This window comes from Micropterus salmoides, unplaced genomic scaffold, assembly GCF_014851395.1.
Source record: "Micropterus salmoides isolate LMB-PRFRI ecotype aquatic unplaced genomic scaffold, ASM1485139v1 Ms_hic_scaffold_6, whole genome shotgun sequence".
NCBI classification, from domain to species: Eukaryota; Metazoa; Chordata; class Actinopteri; order Centrarchiformes; family Centrarchidae; genus Micropterus; species Micropterus salmoides.
Window position 1 is genome coordinate 1,744,220 of NW_024044348.1, and position 18,666 is coordinate 1,762,885.

Consider the following 18,666-nt stretch of genomic DNA (forward strand, 5'->3'; position numbering starts at 1 on the left):
ACATGCAAGGTTAGAATGATTGTAACATTAGTTATCTTCTTCCTCTCTTATATGTGAAAAGTGCAACCTTTTAGGGTTTTGTATTTTACCGTTTTATCCCATCAACACCCACACAGACACACACACATGCTGATTTAACTTAAACACCTTTAGCTTCTAATCCCTTTAATTCAATAGATGTGATGCAGTAGGATTAAGCCCTGCTTAGACATGCTTTGTTAGGGTTCAGGTTTGGACCCTCGAGAGCGCTTGAGGAGCTATGTAGGGGAAACACACGAGGAAAGTCATGGCCTACACACACACACACACACACACACACACACACAAAGCTCGTGGATAAGCAAGTATGGTACACCAGCCTCCCAGACCAGAAAGCAAGATTTAGGTGAATACTTCTCAGTGTGTAACTGAGCTGAGAGTGAAGTCTCAACCTCACTGAAGCCTGACTGCAGCAGTAGGTTTCCATCTGAGGATTTTTATGCACTTTATGTTATAATAAAGATCAATCAAATCTCCTCAGCATGGCTCAAACGTATTACTGTAAGAACAAAATATTTGTCAGCCCCTACTCACAAATTCTGATCAATGTAAGATTAAGGCTGCCTGAAAATGACTGACTAACGGATGCTCATTATTGTGTTCAAACTTTTCTTCGGCCCCAACCGACGGTGACTCAAGGGACATCCCTTGAGGACATTTATCAGACTGGAATCTGCGGAGTTCCCCTTTAAAAGAGTCATGAGCGGCGTACTATGAAAAACATGAATGTCATCAACTAAAGGCACATTTTCTGTAAACATCTGCACTCAGAAACTGTTTCCTGAGTCTTTGTCAGCATCTGATGTTATTTTCAGAAAACCAAATTCTCAACTGACAGTTCTTCATGCCACACCACAGTGGCAGGGCACGACATGTAATGCATTTCTAGTGAGTTTTAAAGGCAGCTAGCAACTGTAAGTAAATCCTGGTTGTTTAGAGATCTTCTTTTGCACACAGGGCCATAACAAATGCTTTCAGTAGCCCCCGCAACACACCCTTCCACTCTCAGAGAAGTCTGACCACGTGAGTTTTTTTAGCCATTTGGACTTCTCATGTTTTTTCAGTTAACTGCTTAGTTATACCTTCTGGAAATGTATTTCTCAGCATCAAGGTGTAAATGTTGTTGCAATGACTTCTCCACACTACCAGGAATAAAATCATGGGGGCAGAAATGCTGAAGCCTTTCATTTTATTTATTATTCTGCTGGCCTGAAAGCAGTCAAATTGTAACATGCTGAGACTAAAAACGCACAAAATAACCACCAAGCGTGAGTTTTATGTTACAGAGTGTAAACTTCCCCCAGGTTTCTAAAGCCAACAAATTCATACACACAAAAAGATGGAGGCAACATGACCTCGGTGTCCCCAAGGGATGCTGTGTTCACAAATGCATGTACTGCACATTATCTGTGCACAGCAGTTCTTTTCATTTTCGAGATCACACAGCCATTTCACATCACTGCGGTGCCTGTTAAAATAGGTTCAGGTGATGCTGTACCAGCTTTGTTTCAAAGACACTGGAAACACAGCATGTCTCATTGTGGTAGCTGCATGCAACACATTGTGTTTCTATTAGATCACGTAAACAGTTTTTGTTGGGGAGAAGCACCACAGCAGAGCAGGTGACACAGTGTTTACATGTTAAGACAGAATTAAAATAAATTCGCAGTAACAAATGAATGTATCTGTTCCTTAATTAGTGTTGTTTATCTCATGGCCCTGAAGCCTCTCTCTATTAGTTACGCAGTAGAATAAGCAAAGGAAAGAGGTGGTTTCATATTTGACTGTCTTGTTTCAGAAAGGAGCTTTTATGAAATTACATTTATGTCCAGTATTACAGAGAGGATGACTGTATTCTTACTATCTGTAATAAATATTCCCAAAACATGTGACCTTCACACCATCATATCTGGCACCAAGAGCACAAAAGCAGGAGCAGCAGCTCATAAATGTTCTAGGGGATGCACAACGTGTGTTTGAAGATAATTTTGTTCCATCACACTATACGTGCAGCATTTACTCAGGCATCAGGTGGCCTCAGGGCTCGTAATTATGTTGGTAATTGGATACTGCAGCTCATTTGATGAAACTGTAAAAGATGATAGGTCTAATAGTGACATTTTTAACGCTCTTAAATAACACAACTATTTAAAAAGTCTGTTGATGAACGACTTCCTTAAATACACTAGATCACTGGTTCCCAAACTTTTTCAGCTCAAGCCCTGAAAGAGAAATCTGGTGTTTCCCTGGCATACGTTTACAAAGTGCTGATAAAGGGCAAAACAGACGTATTCATTTTCTTCTTAACAAAAACAACAACGGTCTGTCCCCCTTTCTGTGCCTCACCCCTTCTCTCCTCTCGTTTTCTTATCCCCTCCCATCATCACCAATCTGACCAATGATCTTTACTTTGGGCTCAGTTTTTTAACGTGCCATTCTGAGGTCATGCTGAGCATTTAGTCTGTTTCTGAAATGTTTTCTCCAGGATGCCAGAGTTGGAAAGCCGGATTCATACAAGTACGTTGCGCCATATTGAATGAACACATCTTGAAGGACTCTTCTTTGCATAGAAAAAAAAAATGTTTGGACTTTCTCAAATACAGCGAATGTTTCGTTTGGAGATACCTGTGCAATTTATTCATTTTAAAACCCCATTACTGAGCAATTCCCCAAAAAATACACAGTGAAGTATCTGGCTAGCTTTGGCAATATTGTTGTTATACATTCATGCCAATAAAGCTGATTTGAATTTGAACTGGTCCTTGTACTTTAGTTAAGACATCAAAGGATCGACAATGACAGATCACAGACTGTAGACATAAATATTCTGTATAAATGTGGACAGAAGATCAGGTTTGGGAAAAGAGAGAGAGAAAACCTCACAGCTGAACAAAGAACGCTCATTCACATATTTACATATTGTATCATTGTTGTCAATTTTATTCCTGTGACCCAGTTTGGGTCCCAACCCTAAGTTTGGGAAACATGGCACTATACGCTTTTCACGACTACACTTACAAACTCCATAAGCAAGTTAGTGCTATTCGTCCTGTGAACCAAATGTAACGGCCACTTTTGTGTCTAAAAATAAATAAATAAAAGTAAATAAAGCACAGATAGGATAGCTTCCAATTCAACAGCAATTCACATAATCTGAGAAAAGAAAACTCGACAGCGACAGGTGATACAGCTGTGAAACGTGTCACACTGTTGGTAATGATGTTGTTTCAGAGCGAGGCAGGGCCGAGCAATGTCCCATTTGGCAAACATGTCTCGCGTCAATTTCCATCTCATTCTCGCATTTCTCTCCCTCGCGTCGTCAGGTGAGCTACAAGTGAAGGAAGCGAGGAGGGAAAATAAAAACCTGGAAGGAACCCAGGGAGGCGCAGATGCCCGACAGTATCCGCTGCTGCTACACACACACACACACACACACACACACATTATACACACACTTGCAGTATAAACAGCTGACAGAACAAAGACACAAATACAGATGCAGTGTAACGTGCATGTTTTCACACAACACGCCAACATGAATCACATTCAGTTATGCATATGTGCGCGCACACACACACATACACACACCATGCATACACTGTCGCTATTGATCTGTGACCATAGAAACCAGCTGGCCGCAGTCAGACAGCCGTTGCTATGGAGTGTGACTATGTGGTGGATATGCTATTCCCTCTCTCCTCTCAGAAGAATGTCTTCTTACACATATTACTGTTTTATTTCTCCCTCTGTTCATCTTTTCTGTAAAAATAAATAAAAACATCATCCACTTCCAGCCCCATCCTTCCTCCTCCAATCTGACACTGTCGATGGAGAATCAGGGGGAGAAAAAAAATGTTCCTGCAAAGATGACAAGATCTAAGCCGGATCAGAGGAGATGGAGTTTCTGTGAAAGTGTGACAGCTGGTGTGAGAGAGTATGTGAAGGAATGAAAGGGGGGAGGAGCTGCTGCTGAATAGGACACATAGATGAGACGGACAAAGACGGGAGGAATCTTCACTCTGGAGGTCATGTACTTTCTATAGTCTATGAAAGTGTTAAGTTTAATGTTTCTGTACGTACTCATACATGAACTTTGTAGATAAAGGAGGACGGAGCCCGAAAGAGGACTGAGAAAATGCTGCGAGTGTCTTGAGGATCTCATTCACAGTAATGATTATCCCGGTATTCAAAGTGTTCTTCTGTTGTCAACCTCAACACATACGCTGTCGATGGCCAAGTCTCTCATTTATCCATTTATTACCCAATATTGCCACCCTCTGGATCTTTGTTTCCACATTCTTTACGATTTATATTGATTAATGTTAAATAGAGGCTTCTGTTTGATGCAGTGATAGCCATTGCACGTGTCCTGTAGATGTTAATCACTGATTGTCTGAAATTATATGTAAATATATGTTATTGGCTTTAGATTTGAAATAGTTGCACTAAAGAATCAATTATCATTCATAATATTAAGCATATGTGTAATGGGAAAGCTCATAGGGACAAATCCATAGAGAATGATCACCTGGCTCTGCAGCTGTTTTAGCATCTTTCAGCTTGTTGCTTGTGGTTTTTATAACAACTCTGCTCTCATCAACCAGCAGCAGGTGGCTGCTTTCTTCTCAGGTTAGGATGAAATATTGGATTTTTGGTATTACAGAAACATGCTTCCTAACTGCATACCGTATTATCTTAGGATAGGAATTTAGCTATTACAGAATTGTCCTAACTGAAACATGAATGTTGTCCTAAATTCATAAAATACAAGATCAAGATACAAAATACAATATCTGAAATAGGATAGGACACAGTCATGAGTTTAGGAATTGCTCCTGTAATAGGAAGATGAGATTTTTCCTATGTTTGAAACTTAAGTTAAGACAGGACAAGCAGTTTGGACAGTTTTCTGCAATTGAAGAGTTGTCAGAGACAAAAATAGTGATAAAAGGAGAGTGAATAATGAACTTACACTTGTCAGGTGGTCAGATAAACGACAAATGAATGCTAATGTTGCTTAGTGTCTGCTGGACATTGTAACAGGGACTTTTAATGTGATTAAATGTAAAATTTGCCAATAATCAGGATATACTGTATGATAATAAAGTCTTAAATCCTTATTATTAAAGTGCAATCCTAAACCATGAAGGCTTCAACTGTGCGTCCAAGGGACGGATTTGATTTTGCTGTATGGCTGGACACTTATGGACAGCATCAGAAAAAGACACAAGGACCTCTTGTGGCTATGAGAATTCTGATTCTTTCCTGTTAGGAGCAAAGACTAAAGTAGCGTGATGTTCCTACAGCGCTGAACAGATACTTTTTGTATTTGCATGTATATATTGAATTGCACAGAGTGACAACAGGTGTAACTTCTCTGTGTCATGCCGAATTGGATCCTGATAAAGAGCTCAGACAGAAGTGTCACATGTGCAGAAACAGCTATTTGTCAAGGGGTAACAGATTTACTGTCCACCAAACTGCTATCCTCCTAACAGCAGTGATTGATTTGAAAACTGCTGTTATTGGTTACAAATGGGATGTGAATATTGATCTCATTCTGCTGTGTGTTTTGGCAGATTCCCGAGCGGACCGCGCTGACAGACGGAAGCTCTTCAGACACTACACTGTGGGCTCCTACGACAGCTTTGATGCCTCCAGGTAAGACCTCACACAAACGCTTGTTTATATACATATATGCACATGCACTACTGTGCACAAATGTTGTCTAACCACATTGATAAAGATTGTTCTGTTCATTCACTTTGCATGTTGTTAATTGATCAAAGTCTTTTTTTTTTTTAAAGCATTCTTACTGTACAGCAGTTTTTTTCCACACCTCACAAACTAAAGACAGTCTTTAAAGCTTTTAAAAAGGTTTTTCTTTTAGTTTCAGGAGGCTTTTTGTTGTCTTAATATTTACAATATCTTGGATGCAATGAAACCTAAACACAAATGTAAAATCTACATACTAATCAACTCTTTGTCTTTATATGGAGCTGTTTCATTTATAATCTTCATCAGCATTTGAACATTTTCTTCTGTTCTTGAGGACAGAAAGGGAAAAGCTATAACAGGAAAAAACAGGGATTTTAAGATGCAAATCTGTCCTTTCAGCCAAGTGAAACGTCCTGTCTAATGGCACTTGACGTCGAGTCCCGAGGTTTCCACCGTCTTCTGGTTTAATGTTATTCTGCTCCACTTTTCTCTTCTGTCACATCCACTTCAATACAAGCTTCATTAGAGATGAAGATAATGTGTACTCCTCTGTTTGGGTGTGTGTGAGAGAGAGAAAGAGAGATGGCTGAGACACATTGCACTTGAAGTATATTCTCCATTGTGAACAATAACTATTCTGAAGAATCAGTGACTGAATATTTTTGGCAGACATGAGTATGAATGAGCTCTGGTTTGTGTTAGATCACAGAAAGGTCATTTGTCCAATATCGTCAGGCACGCAGCGGTTTGCATTGCAGGACATGTGCAGTGGTTTTGACCCATACATGGAAACAGTGAATGCCTAGGCTGAATTTATGGCCTTCCTCAGCCTGTCTGATGGAGCTGCAGAGGGAAAATGAAGCTAAAAATTGCATTAAATAGAGATGAGTAGTCTGAGTACTGAGCAGTCAATTCTCATTATATCTACAAATTTAGAATTGATAATGATGATATTAGGGCTGTAAGTAATATTTCTTCATCAATATTGATCAATCCTTTTTGTTGGATGATCATTTAATTTGGTCTCCAAATTAAGAAAATGCTGAAAAAATTAACTTCGACCAACAGCTCAAAGAGATTGAGTTTACTATTAAATAAAACAGAGAAAAGCAGGAAATGGTCTCATGTGAGAAGGGGGAACTTTAGAAAGAGTACTCCACTGACTTACACTGTGTCAGTGTCAGACTCACGGCGGAAAGTTTTTCAAAAAGTATTGAAATCAATGCCATGGAACCAGAGATGTTGTCTTTTTTATTTCTTGTCAAAGCCTGGCTCCTCCTACATTACCCACAGTGCAACTCCCCTGCCTACAGATTGTTCAGAGATTCAGGTGTGTTACGCTGATAGTGTCACTCGCAGCTATTTATCAGTACGACATAACAAAAAGGTCTGTCTCTATAGGGATCCTTTCCATGATGTTGTCGTGTTGTACTTGTAGTGGAGTATGCTGTGTTGCACCCTTTTTCACGGCTGCTGGCTGAGAGTTTATTTCAACCAACCCAGACAGGTGATTGTTGGAACAGTGGAAAGACTAACAAAGACAGTTTTGGTGAGTAGTATTTTGTTTCCGTGCAGTTTGAATGAAGTGTATTTTACGTTGCTCTGCGAGGAAAAGTTTTCTCAACGGAGTGTGGTTGGTTGAAGCGTAAATAGCACCTCTTGCATCTGGAAATGAACCTTTTTGTCGTCTGAGGAGCTGTTTCATGTATTTGTCAATTACATTTTAAGTCCGCGTCTGTCCTTTTTCATCAACTAATGGAAGAAATGGAGCGTGCAGTGCACTACACTGCCAGACAAAATTTCAGGCCCATACATTATAATATAAAACCTGGAAATGTTTGCGTTGAGAAGGACGGTGTGGCATTTCCCGTCATTACTCTGCTGGATTTCCTCTGGCAGGACTCTGAACATGCTGGTAGTGTCAAATATGGGTCAAGGTGAACCATCTCCACCATCTCTCACCCAGCGCAGGGACGAAGGCTGGTTGGTTGGCCGAATGTGAATTGTGGCAAGACCCATGTGATTTCAAAGATCCAGGGGAAATCTCAACTGGAAATGAAACTTGAACCTGCATATAGAGTGAGCCAAGACGATTTCAATTGTGTGTTCCGTATTAAATGTACTGTATATATGCACACATATCAGATATTAAAATATTGCTGTACATTTTTTTGGAAAGCTGACATTTCCAAGGGACTCACGTTAAGTCCTTCCTCTGCTCTTTAAAGATTGTTATTTAATTGATGGAGGGGTGCTGTTAAATGTCGCAAGAGAGACAAAAACAAGATATTGTTTAGAGTCCCAATAGACGGGTAGAAGAATTAATATATAGTATTTATAGTATATATCTGAAATGTAATCCTCCCACAGGCCAAGTGACCACGGTTCACATACAGTATATGAAAAATGAGTCACTCAGCTTTTGGTTAATGAAGCGCAGTGACCTGTTATGTTCACAAGAAAAGCTGGACCAAAATACGAAACTCGAGAGATCGTTAGTTAGTAGGTAACCACAGTTTATTGTAAAAGCAGAGTTGAACGAATGCACGGACGGCAAGGCGGGCAGCGCGACAAGGCTCGTGAGCTTAGGGGGAGAGTGAGGCAGGTAACGGCGCTGGAGTGAACCTGAGCGCAGGTAGTGTCAGAGTCAGAGGTCCAAAAACACAAAGAAGAATGACAAGTTGGAGAGCTACGCTGTACAGTAATTACCATCCATCCATCGTCAACCGCTTATCCTGCGTACAGGGTCGCGGGGGGCCGGAGCCAATCCCAGCTGACATCGGGTGAAAGGGGGAGTACGCCCTGGACAGGTCGCCAGTCCATCGCAGGGACAGTAATTACCACACCAGCAAACTGAGTGATCTGGCGAGGACTGGAGTGAAACGCCAGGGTTGACTGCAGAGTCTTGATTAGTGGGATGAATCACAGGTGTGCAGGATGCTGCGGAGCAGGAGGGAACGCCACGCCCAGACAGAACCACACACACAATCACAGAAGGAGAAACATGGAAAAAGTGACAGGAAAAGAGCTGGACCATGACCAGTGGCGTACTTTGAGAAAGGCTGATTTGATTGTGTATTTCACATTACAGCTGTCTATTAACGAAACGGTAGAGAGCATATTTGAGAAATATTGAGCCTTCTCCATAATGCGGGGAACATTTTGGGGAGTCATTAAATAATTCATTTATTGTTTGCTCAAAAGTAGTGTAATTTAAACACACTGGAATTAGGACATGGCCTCTGAATGGGAGCTACTGTCTGGCAGGTGTCTACTAGAAGTAAAGATGATCAGACATGAAGTGTAATCAAACCAAACCTAGGGTGGGGAAACTTCAGCCATACGCCTTACGTCTGTTTGAGGGAACAGATTTGCTTCAGTTTGAATTAATACTGCCTGCTAACTGGCCAAAACAGCTTGCACTCTTCTCGTGTTTTACAGTCTCGCAGAGTAAAAAAAGAAAGCATTTCTCATTGCAGAATGTTTAATTGTCAAGCTTCCTGCCATCAGGACATGACGTCAAACGTGAGCAATGTACTGTTAAGTTATGGCTCGGGTTGTGGTGGTCACACCTGTGCACACTGATGTCATAGATAAACAGGATAAACACACATATGCTAACTATTATGCTTTACCAAAAGAATAATTGCTCGTAAAGGCTATATATATATAAATATATAGCCTTGATTTAGCCAGTATATTTTAAAACATGCAGTGTAGGGAGTGGGGATCAGTGTGTATTGATGGGAAAATTACCTTGATTATTGAATAGCCAAAAAAATGTATATAGAGTAATGCTTATGAACATTATGATGGAGAGTATGGCTATGGCAGGACATAGTGTCTTACTGATGGTTCATTGTGTGCTCAAGTAAATTAAAACTGAACTGAGAACCAGCAAACCTACTGTGCTGCACCTCAAGGTGTCCTGACGACAGTGTGGCAGCGCAAAGCAAACCTGCACCCCCACAATATAACTTATTATTCTTAAAATACAGTTTAATGTCTGTTAACATGTCTTTTATTTGATTTGATGTAGCTGTGGATCTAGAGAGAGCTCATTTCCATTCCAAGATGTTTGGAGGCAAACGCATGAAAATATCTCTAAAAGGGAAAAGGAGCTCATTAGAACAAGACAGTTTTCTTGTTAATACAATTGTTACCACGTGTTTGTTGCTGACTCTTCAACGCTTCATGTCCGGATGACGCTGTAAGACTAAAAGCTTGAGATAGTCTGCAGGAGCGCTCTTTTTTTCCATTACTCTTCAAATCTGACTTGTGAACAGACAATCCCTCTTTGCTGACTGAGGCTGCAGTGGGGTGAAATGGAAAGGGAGGAAAGCCAGATGTGGATTTTTGTACTTCACGCATCAGCTCTCTGCTGTCTTAAGATAAAATGCTGATGATGCTGGTGCCTGAGGAGTCGTTGTGGAGTCACATGGCCTGAATGCATGTGGAGGAATGAGCTGGTGACTGAGAGTACTCTGCCGCATCCAGAGCACGCCATTGAGAAGTTAGAAGCCCTTGTGCGCAATGACTGATCGTTTACTGTGCATTACATTCTCCACCGGCCATCAGTCAATGTAAGAGCTCCATGACTGTCTAACCGCCCCTGAGCCAGACCTCCAAACTCCAATAAAAAGTTTTGCGTGGACAGCAGGAGATGAATGTCTGACAAACAAACGGCCATTGCTTTGCATACAGAACCTCTCCTCCAGACTATAAATACACAGCCTCCCACGGCGGAGCCCAGATTGAGGCAGCTCCCTGGGGTAAGCTTGCACTTCATCCCATACAGCCTGTCGAACAGCATGTCCCACATCCTGCATGCTCCACTTTATTTTGATAAAGCAGCCCCCCCCCCCCCCCCCCCCCCCCAAATCACTTGTTGAACAAGATTACACCTTTGATAAACTGTCAGACCCTCTTTTGCACGCTGCAGTGCGCTGACCTATTGAAACTGCCACTATGTCAGATTTGGGTGATTACCAGTGGCTGCCCCATATGGGCCAGAGGGTGTGTGCGAGTGTGTGTGTGTGTGTGAGGGAATGCTGGGAGATAACCTTCAGTGTGTCAGCAGTGCAGGCCTTCTTCCTCTCTAGACAGATTGTGTTGCTAAGGGAACTGTTGCTAGGATGGCAGTCGCACCTCTCTCTCCTTCTTTATTCTCTCCTCTCTCTCTCATCCCACGTGTCTATTCAGTGTAATCCTTGCACTTAATATAAGCTGAATGATGCAGCCTTACAGCAAACACCTCAGGCTGGAGGAGCAAACTTGGCCTTTAAGTTGCACCTTAAACCAGCTGGTTCCCCGCTCAGCTCTGCTTCACAACCTAGATGACGCTGATCAGTCTCGCCGCACCAGGCCCGGCCGTGGTTACTGCAGGAAATGAGAGATGGATCATACCATTTTATGCATATTCCAGAAAATGAAGACCAGTGGGGAAAAAACTGGTCCAGGTTAACACATTCTGAGCTAAGAGGAAGATGTCAGATTAGACAGCTTCAAGAAGTGCCTCTCATTTTGGATTCCTTATATGCACGACTGCATCGACAACAGTGTAGGTCAGAAACTGCAACCGGAGCTGCTGCCACTGTGTGGGAGACATAATGTCATGCATTTTGTAAAATATGCATTTTTAGCTGCAGTTGCAGGCTGACTGCAGAGATGTCACTTTTGTTTTTAGGACAGAAATGTGGAGGACTTCAGCAGAGTATCAACCTACCAGCATTAAATAAATCTAAGTTGTTGGCTGTCTCTAGATATTTCTGTTCATGTTGTTCTTGTTGAATTTGTGGTACCCACACTTATTCCTTGCGAGTCAGCTGGTTTTTGGTCATTTGATTATTATAATGTTTGCCCCAGGTCACGCAAAGGCAATCTACCTCTAGTTAGCCTAGTTTTATTTAGCCAGATTAGAAAGTTACAGTAATAGGTTCTTCCTGTTGACAGTGTTGTCTTCAATATGTGCGATAATTGAAGTTTCTTTTACCTTCTATTTTAGCCTTTCCCCTGGCCAAATATTGTAACACACCCCTAGCCTGCATCATTAAAAGAACAACAGAAATGCAAGTGAATCGATCTGGCAGATGACAGGCGCATCCCACAAACATCAGTGGGATTATCAATCCATCAATTAACTGATCAGTTAGTAATTAAGGCAGACCTCCCGCCATCAGCAGCTTCTGTTCCACTGCTGGTCACACACCCACTCTGCCATCTCACACACAGACACACACGCACAAACACACCCTCCCTACCAGCCAGTCATTTCTGTAGTTGTGATTGCACAATGCAGAGCACCGCACACCTAGACATCCATCCACACCGAGACTTTGCTGCTCCCTCCTCTCGCTCGCTCGCTCTCTCTCCCTCCACCCCCAAGCCCGGCGAGCTTCAGCCTTCCTCCCCGCCTCATCATGAGCCATTAGCAGCTATCACCACCAGCCAGATGTCGCCTCTCCTCGACGGCGCAGCACTCCCACACCGCCGGCCGGAGCCTCCGCAGCAGCAGCGGCAGAGGCGGGGGTAACGGCGCGGCCACCTCCGCGTCTCCGCACAGGAGAGGCGGCCGACAGGCTGCCGCTGCGGCGGCGGCGGCAAGGCGGTAGCTGGGAGGGGAGGGGAGGGCAGGGCAGGGGGGCGCGTCTCTTTCGTCGTCGTCTCTCTTGTGTTTTTTGTTTTTTTGGGGGGGGTCGACTCTTTTCTGGAGATGCTGTCGCCGGGCTGCCGGGGCCGCTGTCATACCGTCTGATAGAGAGAGAGTCCGGCGAGAGGAGGAGGAGGAGGAGGAGGAGGAGGCGGTGGTGGGGTGGGGACGGGGTTGCCCTGCCCTGCCCTGGCCGGACTAGCTCTCCTCCAGCAGCATGAACCTCCACTCGGGCAGGGCGTCCGTGGCCATGCTGCGGATGATGGGCTGTGCTAACGGGCGCTCTGCTCGGCATCTCCTCCACAGTGACTGCGTGGTGGACGAGAAGACGGTGGTGCTCCAGAAAAAGGAGAATGAGGGGTTTGGCTTCGTCCTGCGAGGGGCCAAAGGTAGGAACATTTACTGACTTTTTGTTCTTCTAGTGTACTATTACTCTCTTTCTGCCATTCTCCTAAAACTGCACTTACACCACCAAGATTTTGTTTTTCAAAATGTAGCCTACTATTGTGCAATTTCATCTGGGGTTTGTGCAGTTTGGCTCATCTTGGATCAGTCTTAGGGGCTTGTATGTGAGAGAATGCACGGAGTGGTCCTGTAGACCCCCTCCCAAAATCACGCACATGCAACATGCAGATAAGTTCTGCTATTAAAAATACATTAGAAACTTTATTGTGACCGCCACTGAAGCCACTTGCACATAATGCGCACACACAGCAGGAGTGTCAGATACATTGTGAGGGTGGTGTTGTCAGGGATGCAATTGACAGTAAACTCACCCAAACTTGCCCACATTTTTATTATGATGTTTGTAAAAGGGTTTACCCTCCTCTCTGGGCTGTAATCAACATCTGTAATGTGACTTCACTGCTTAATCAAGGAAAGGCATGAAGAAATCCCTTTTTCCCCTCGCTTTTACTTTATATTTGTTGCGTAGCGCCCACCATCATTTACCTCCCACCACATCCAGAGTTGTTGTGATATGAGTGGCCTATCCAGGTTTGATTTTTTACCAGGCCGTGAGATTGGCTCTAAAAATAGCCAGTTTGAGCTGCTGCATCGGTTTCTATGACGATTCTCACCATGTCATAATCCACGTTGCATTCCACAACTGTGCGGTGGCGTTCAATTGGTCTACGCCATGGTTACTGTCGGGAGGTAAATTTAGTATGTTTCCAATTTTGAAGACACATATGGAGAGAGAGAGAGGGACTGACATGGAGGGAGAGGAAAGAGGATTTGGCTTGAAAAACAAGAGGAATGTTCTCGTCATTCTGACACACTCTGCTATCACCCCGGGGAACTGACCCAGCCGAGCTTATCCTGCACGGGGGGTGAACACACACACGAGCACGCAAACGCGCACTCATGCTCGAGCTGTCACATAAGCTTACATCCTCTTTTGCTCTCTGCATTTCTGCCGTTTTTTTGCTCTCCGTCCATATCTCTGTCCCCTTCTCCTTCTCCGGCTACATCTCTGTCATCGGCACAGGCAGACACCTAAAGAAACATCGTCATCACAACCGTGTAAATACCCTCACGTAACCCTCTTACGTGCTCGCGGACTGTCTTCCAGTAGGAGGATGAGTTATAGGAAGTGTCACTTGTCACCACTGGTTTCTCCCAGCCGCAATATTTTTTTAACCTCCCCGAAAGCAAGCAGGGGGGGATGGGGGGATGGGGGGGTGGGCTGGAACCATGTGTGGGGAGAATGGAGCGATTGTACAGTACAGGCGCGATGGTAAACTGTAAAAACTTAAGAATTTAAATTCAACTACAACGTTATAAAGATCACTAATAAAATTGAGTTTTGGTGCATGTGCATATCACCTGTCATCTGATCTTTGTAAACAGCAGAGCTGGCTGTTGAGCTGTGATACTTTAGGTGGACAGTTAGCATTGAAATGCTTTGTCTTTGATCAGAGAAATCATCATTTTAGACTGAATTTTATTTAGCCCGCTTCGTGTTGAGACAGCATCAAACAGATGAATTTGGGAAGTTTGGCTGCAAAGAAAAGGAGTTTTGTAGATGAACGCGTTGCCCCAAAGTGAGATCTCTAAAAAGTGTATAGTTTTAGTTTCGTTACCAAAACACAAATGACTCTTTAATGGTGTGTGAGACAACAGTCCCTTACTGGACATAATATTTCTTTTGTTGTTTGAAGGAACATGCTTGTTTACCTAAGCCAAAGTAAACACACCCGAGCAATGAGTCTTGTTAATTGACACTCTGATATCAGTAGGCCTTTTTCACAGCAGACATTTTGACTTTTTATAGTTGGAAAAGCAGCTGTTACTAATAACATTAGCTGCATTTAGGTGTAAATGGAATGCAGCCCTAAGTAATCTTATTAATTACACCTGGGCTTGATAAGGTCTGAACTGTCATGTCATTGTTTCATTCTCCTCTGACAATATCTCATGTTTTGTGTGCATTAGTGTGTCTTGTATTTTGCTTTCTCTATAATCCTTTCCACCTCTGTCCTTTCTTGCTGTGCAGCCGATACGCCCATTGAGGAGTTTACTCCCACACCTGCCTTCCCCGCTCTGCAGTACCTGGAGTCTGTGGATGAGGGAGGAGTGGCATGGCAGGCGGGGCTCAGGACGGGGGACTTCCTCATCGAGGTAAGAGCTGCTTCATTTCCAAATCTATTTTCGTGGTGCCTGCATATGCAGTTAGGTTGCAGAACCTGGTCCAGCAATGAGCATGGTCAGGCAAATGATGAAGATTTTATTTACTCCAGCAAAAAGGCTTGTGCTTATTAACACTGGTGAAACATGTTGGCTTACTGTTGTTGCACTTCTGGTTCCTTGCAGTGTTTGCAGTGCAGCTTATTCTGAAGTTGAATCAATGTCTTTCTGGACAATGCTGTCAGCTGTAACATAAAATGGACAGGAGCAGTACCTACCTTGGCACGTTCCTTCTTCTACAAATATTTCAGAATCAGAATCCGCTTTTATCGCCAAGTATGTGTACACATACTTGGAATTTGACTCGTGATTGCCCATTGCTCACGACGTGCTTACTTATACAATAATAAAATCAGACACAGGCTACAGTATAGAGAACACATATACACACAAACAAAAACAGTAGAGACAGATTTAGACAATAGTGCAATGAGCAGACTGCAAAGGACGCAGGATTCAATTAATATTACCATTATTATGTACATGTCGGAGGTGTCTTCACTTGGAACTGGGTTTGAATCAAAGCAACGTGTGTGCTGTATGTGCAAGGTTCAGGAGATCTACATCAAACCTGATAACAAGATTGTGATAATACTCCAGTGGATTTGAACAAGACCGCTCCTATGATTGAAACAGTTTTGGCAGCCCTTTACTGTGAAATCACCAGTTTGCATGCAATTAAAGCAACAGCTGACTCCTGCCACTTCTGATTGGGACGGTGACTTGTGGATGGGAAAAAAAGTCTGCAAACTGTAGACATTGTCATGGATGAATAGTGTCCAGAGTGACTCTTGAGGCTTCTCATTCCTGGTCTGCACGTACTACCTTAACATGACCAACTGACTACATAAACCAGCTACCTAAATGAAAACATGATGACGTTAGCCCGCAGCCTTTATTTATTTAAAAAAAAATTTTTAACCTTCATTATTAACTTTCCCGAGAAGACTGGTTTCTGCCGGGGTCAGTGAGGCAGCGCAGGAGGAGCCACCGCCGGTTTCCTCTGCTCTTTGGACACAATAGTTGCCTTTCTCTTCGTATCACTGTGAATGGACTTATTTTCTTTTTGACAGCATCAGCGCTCCGCTGGCTGCCAGATAGCCTATGCGGCGGTGACTGTGTCCGCTATTTTAGCCTACTCTCTCTCTTTAATCTCCCAAAATAAGCGTTACGTGAATTTGGCGTTCTCAAGGTCACCAACACCTCTAAGTCATCTGACTTGAAGTCCAGTGATAGTTGATGTTTCTGCTCCATTTTCAGTGCATGTTTCATTTAAAAAATGACCAAAAAACAGCGATTAAAAGCCGTTTAGCTCGGCGAGATGAGAAAAGTGGCATCAGTTGCTAGGTAACAGGCATAAAAGTTGATAACCGATATTGGATTGAGTATTTAGGATTTCATAACCTAATAAGATGAGATGAAGTAAGATAAGATAGGATTCCTGAAGTTAGTTAGGATTTGCTTCTATAATACCAAATTGAGAAAAATCCTATCTTAACTTAAGACTTAAGATAGGAACTTTCTGATCATCAGTGTCTGACCTCACAAATCTTTATTACTGGATGAACGGGCAAACATTCCCACAGACAAAGCCTTCCCGGAAGAGTGTAACCTGTAATAGCTGCAAAGGGGTGACCAACACCGTATTTATGCATATGGATTTAGAATATTTAGGTGTCCCAGTACTTTTACCCACACAGTGTGTTTGTGCTGGTTAAGTTTTTCTCTCATGAAGCTATGAAGCTACAGTCAGAGCCAACACTGTTACACCAAATAAAAGACATCATCTCATCATTCTCAAGAACTGTGCAGTAGAATGGTGGATACTCAGAACAGGAGTTTTAAAGGAGAAAGCTGTGTTTATCCTGCCAGTATTTGCCAATGCCAGACTGCTGCGTCTGTTAGAAAGTAATATCTTCATTTGTGTGCAGGAAATCTGTTTTGGTTCAACATTACTGATGAATTGGATTTGTGTTTGAATTCGGTATTTTTCATAAAATAACACGGTCTTATTTTGCTTCCGTTAATTCGCTTGTGTAGTTTATTAGACTTCATTTCAGCACCAGGAGCTGTCCATAGCATGAGCCAATAACTATCCCGGTGCATGATGCAGAACAGGATCGGGATCAGTAAAAGTTGTTTACCATCCCCACCCGAATCTGAAGAGGCTATACGCGCTATACAGTCTTTTTACTTCAGAGAAGCTTGTAAATTTTAGTAAAGCTCGTGAGGACTTTAAATGTATGGTTACATCTGATTAGTCTAACGTATATAGTAGGGACCGTTGTAGCGGCCACACATCTTCTAGTATTAGCACTCAATGACGTAGACGGGGGGAAGATAACATCCTGGCCTTGAGCCTTTGACTGTCTGTTGTCCGTTGTTGCCCTCGTGAGTACTTTGTGTCACACTGCAGTCAGACTGGACTTTGCCTTCTGTTCTTTTGTGAGGAACGGGACGAGACTTCCGGTCACAGTTAAATCAGATTGTCTGGCTCTCCACTGTCAGCCAGTTTGAAAGAGGGAATGGGATTGACCTCTCATTCAGGAAATATATCCTCTTATTAAAACTGCCTGGTAAAATAATACATGCAGCAGAGGAGGAGCAATACTGCTTGGCTGTTGTGAGTCTAATGACTTAGCAGAGGTTAATTACAGTCAAGTATGTGATGAAACACTATATAATTTACAACTTTGTGAAGCTGCTGTTAGCTTACTTGCCACGCTTTATCCCGCACCATAACTGGGGTAGCGTAACTTTAAAAAGTGTGGAAAAACAAATTCTAATTTCTTTAGATCAAACTGGACAATCTTGTATTGTAGGTTTTGCTTTTGAGATCATTTTGTTTGTTAGTAATGTTCATTCCCTCTCAAAATGTCAGCTTTCACAAATTAGGGATGTACCGAATGTTCAGGCATCGAAATTAATCGGTCGAAAATTACAAAAAAAGCACTTTCGGTCGAACAATTACGTTGCCATGTCGGCAGTGCGGAAGCTTTTTAAAGTGTCCGAGCCGTTTGCAGACGCTGTTCTGCTGACTTGTCTCCCAGCACATCCGCTCCATCTGTGGCTGACTTCTTGGAAAAGAACCGCTGTCACTCGTCTGTGAGTGACATTAAGCTAGCCACGCCTACATTTGGAGTGCACACGTTGCAGGTGTTACAACCCGGCTTGTGGGGAAAGGGAACTGCAGGTTGGAGAAGTTCAGTGTTGCAGTATGAGAGTCCTACCTGAAGAGAGGCTGTGAAGTCTTCATGTTACGCCGTACGAGAACCACGTACAACATTATTTATCAAACCGGGTCGGACTGGATGGATTTAGTGCGAGGAGGAAACACATGTGACGACGTCCGGTTTTCAAAATAAGGCGTCTGTACAGGATGGAAATAAGATTAATTGGGTTATATTCACAGAAAGTATAAAACATATGTGTCCATTAAAAGTAAACAGACTCACGTAATTTACTTTACCAGAACCTCTCGGGCCCCGGACCCCCCCCACCATAGTCTCTCCACGTCCTGTGGGAAACACTGAGGAAAAAGCTCATTCTGACTATTTCATTTATGCAACGGT

At 42.9% G+C, this 18,666-nt stretch overlaps 1 protein-coding gene across 4 annotated transcripts in view; it reads left to right on the top strand.

Annotated features, from left to right (window-relative positions):
- Window positions 1-18,666, top strand: part of LOC119890328 (SH3 and multiple ankyrin repeat domains protein 2-like) — a 236,178-nt gene that overhangs the window by 165,359 nt on the left and 52,153 nt on the right. For all 4 annotated transcript variants that reach the window (XM_038701540.1, XM_038701541.1, XM_038701543.1 and 1 more), the window contains 3 exons: window positions 5,619-5,700; window positions 12,713-12,795; window positions 14,904-15,028. In XM_038701540.1, coding sequence (XP_038557468.1) covers window positions 5,619-5,700; window positions 12,713-12,795; window positions 14,904-15,028 — 290 coding nt within the window. The remainder of the gene's footprint in view (window positions 1-5,618; window positions 5,701-12,712; window positions 12,796-14,903; window positions 15,029-18,666) is intronic.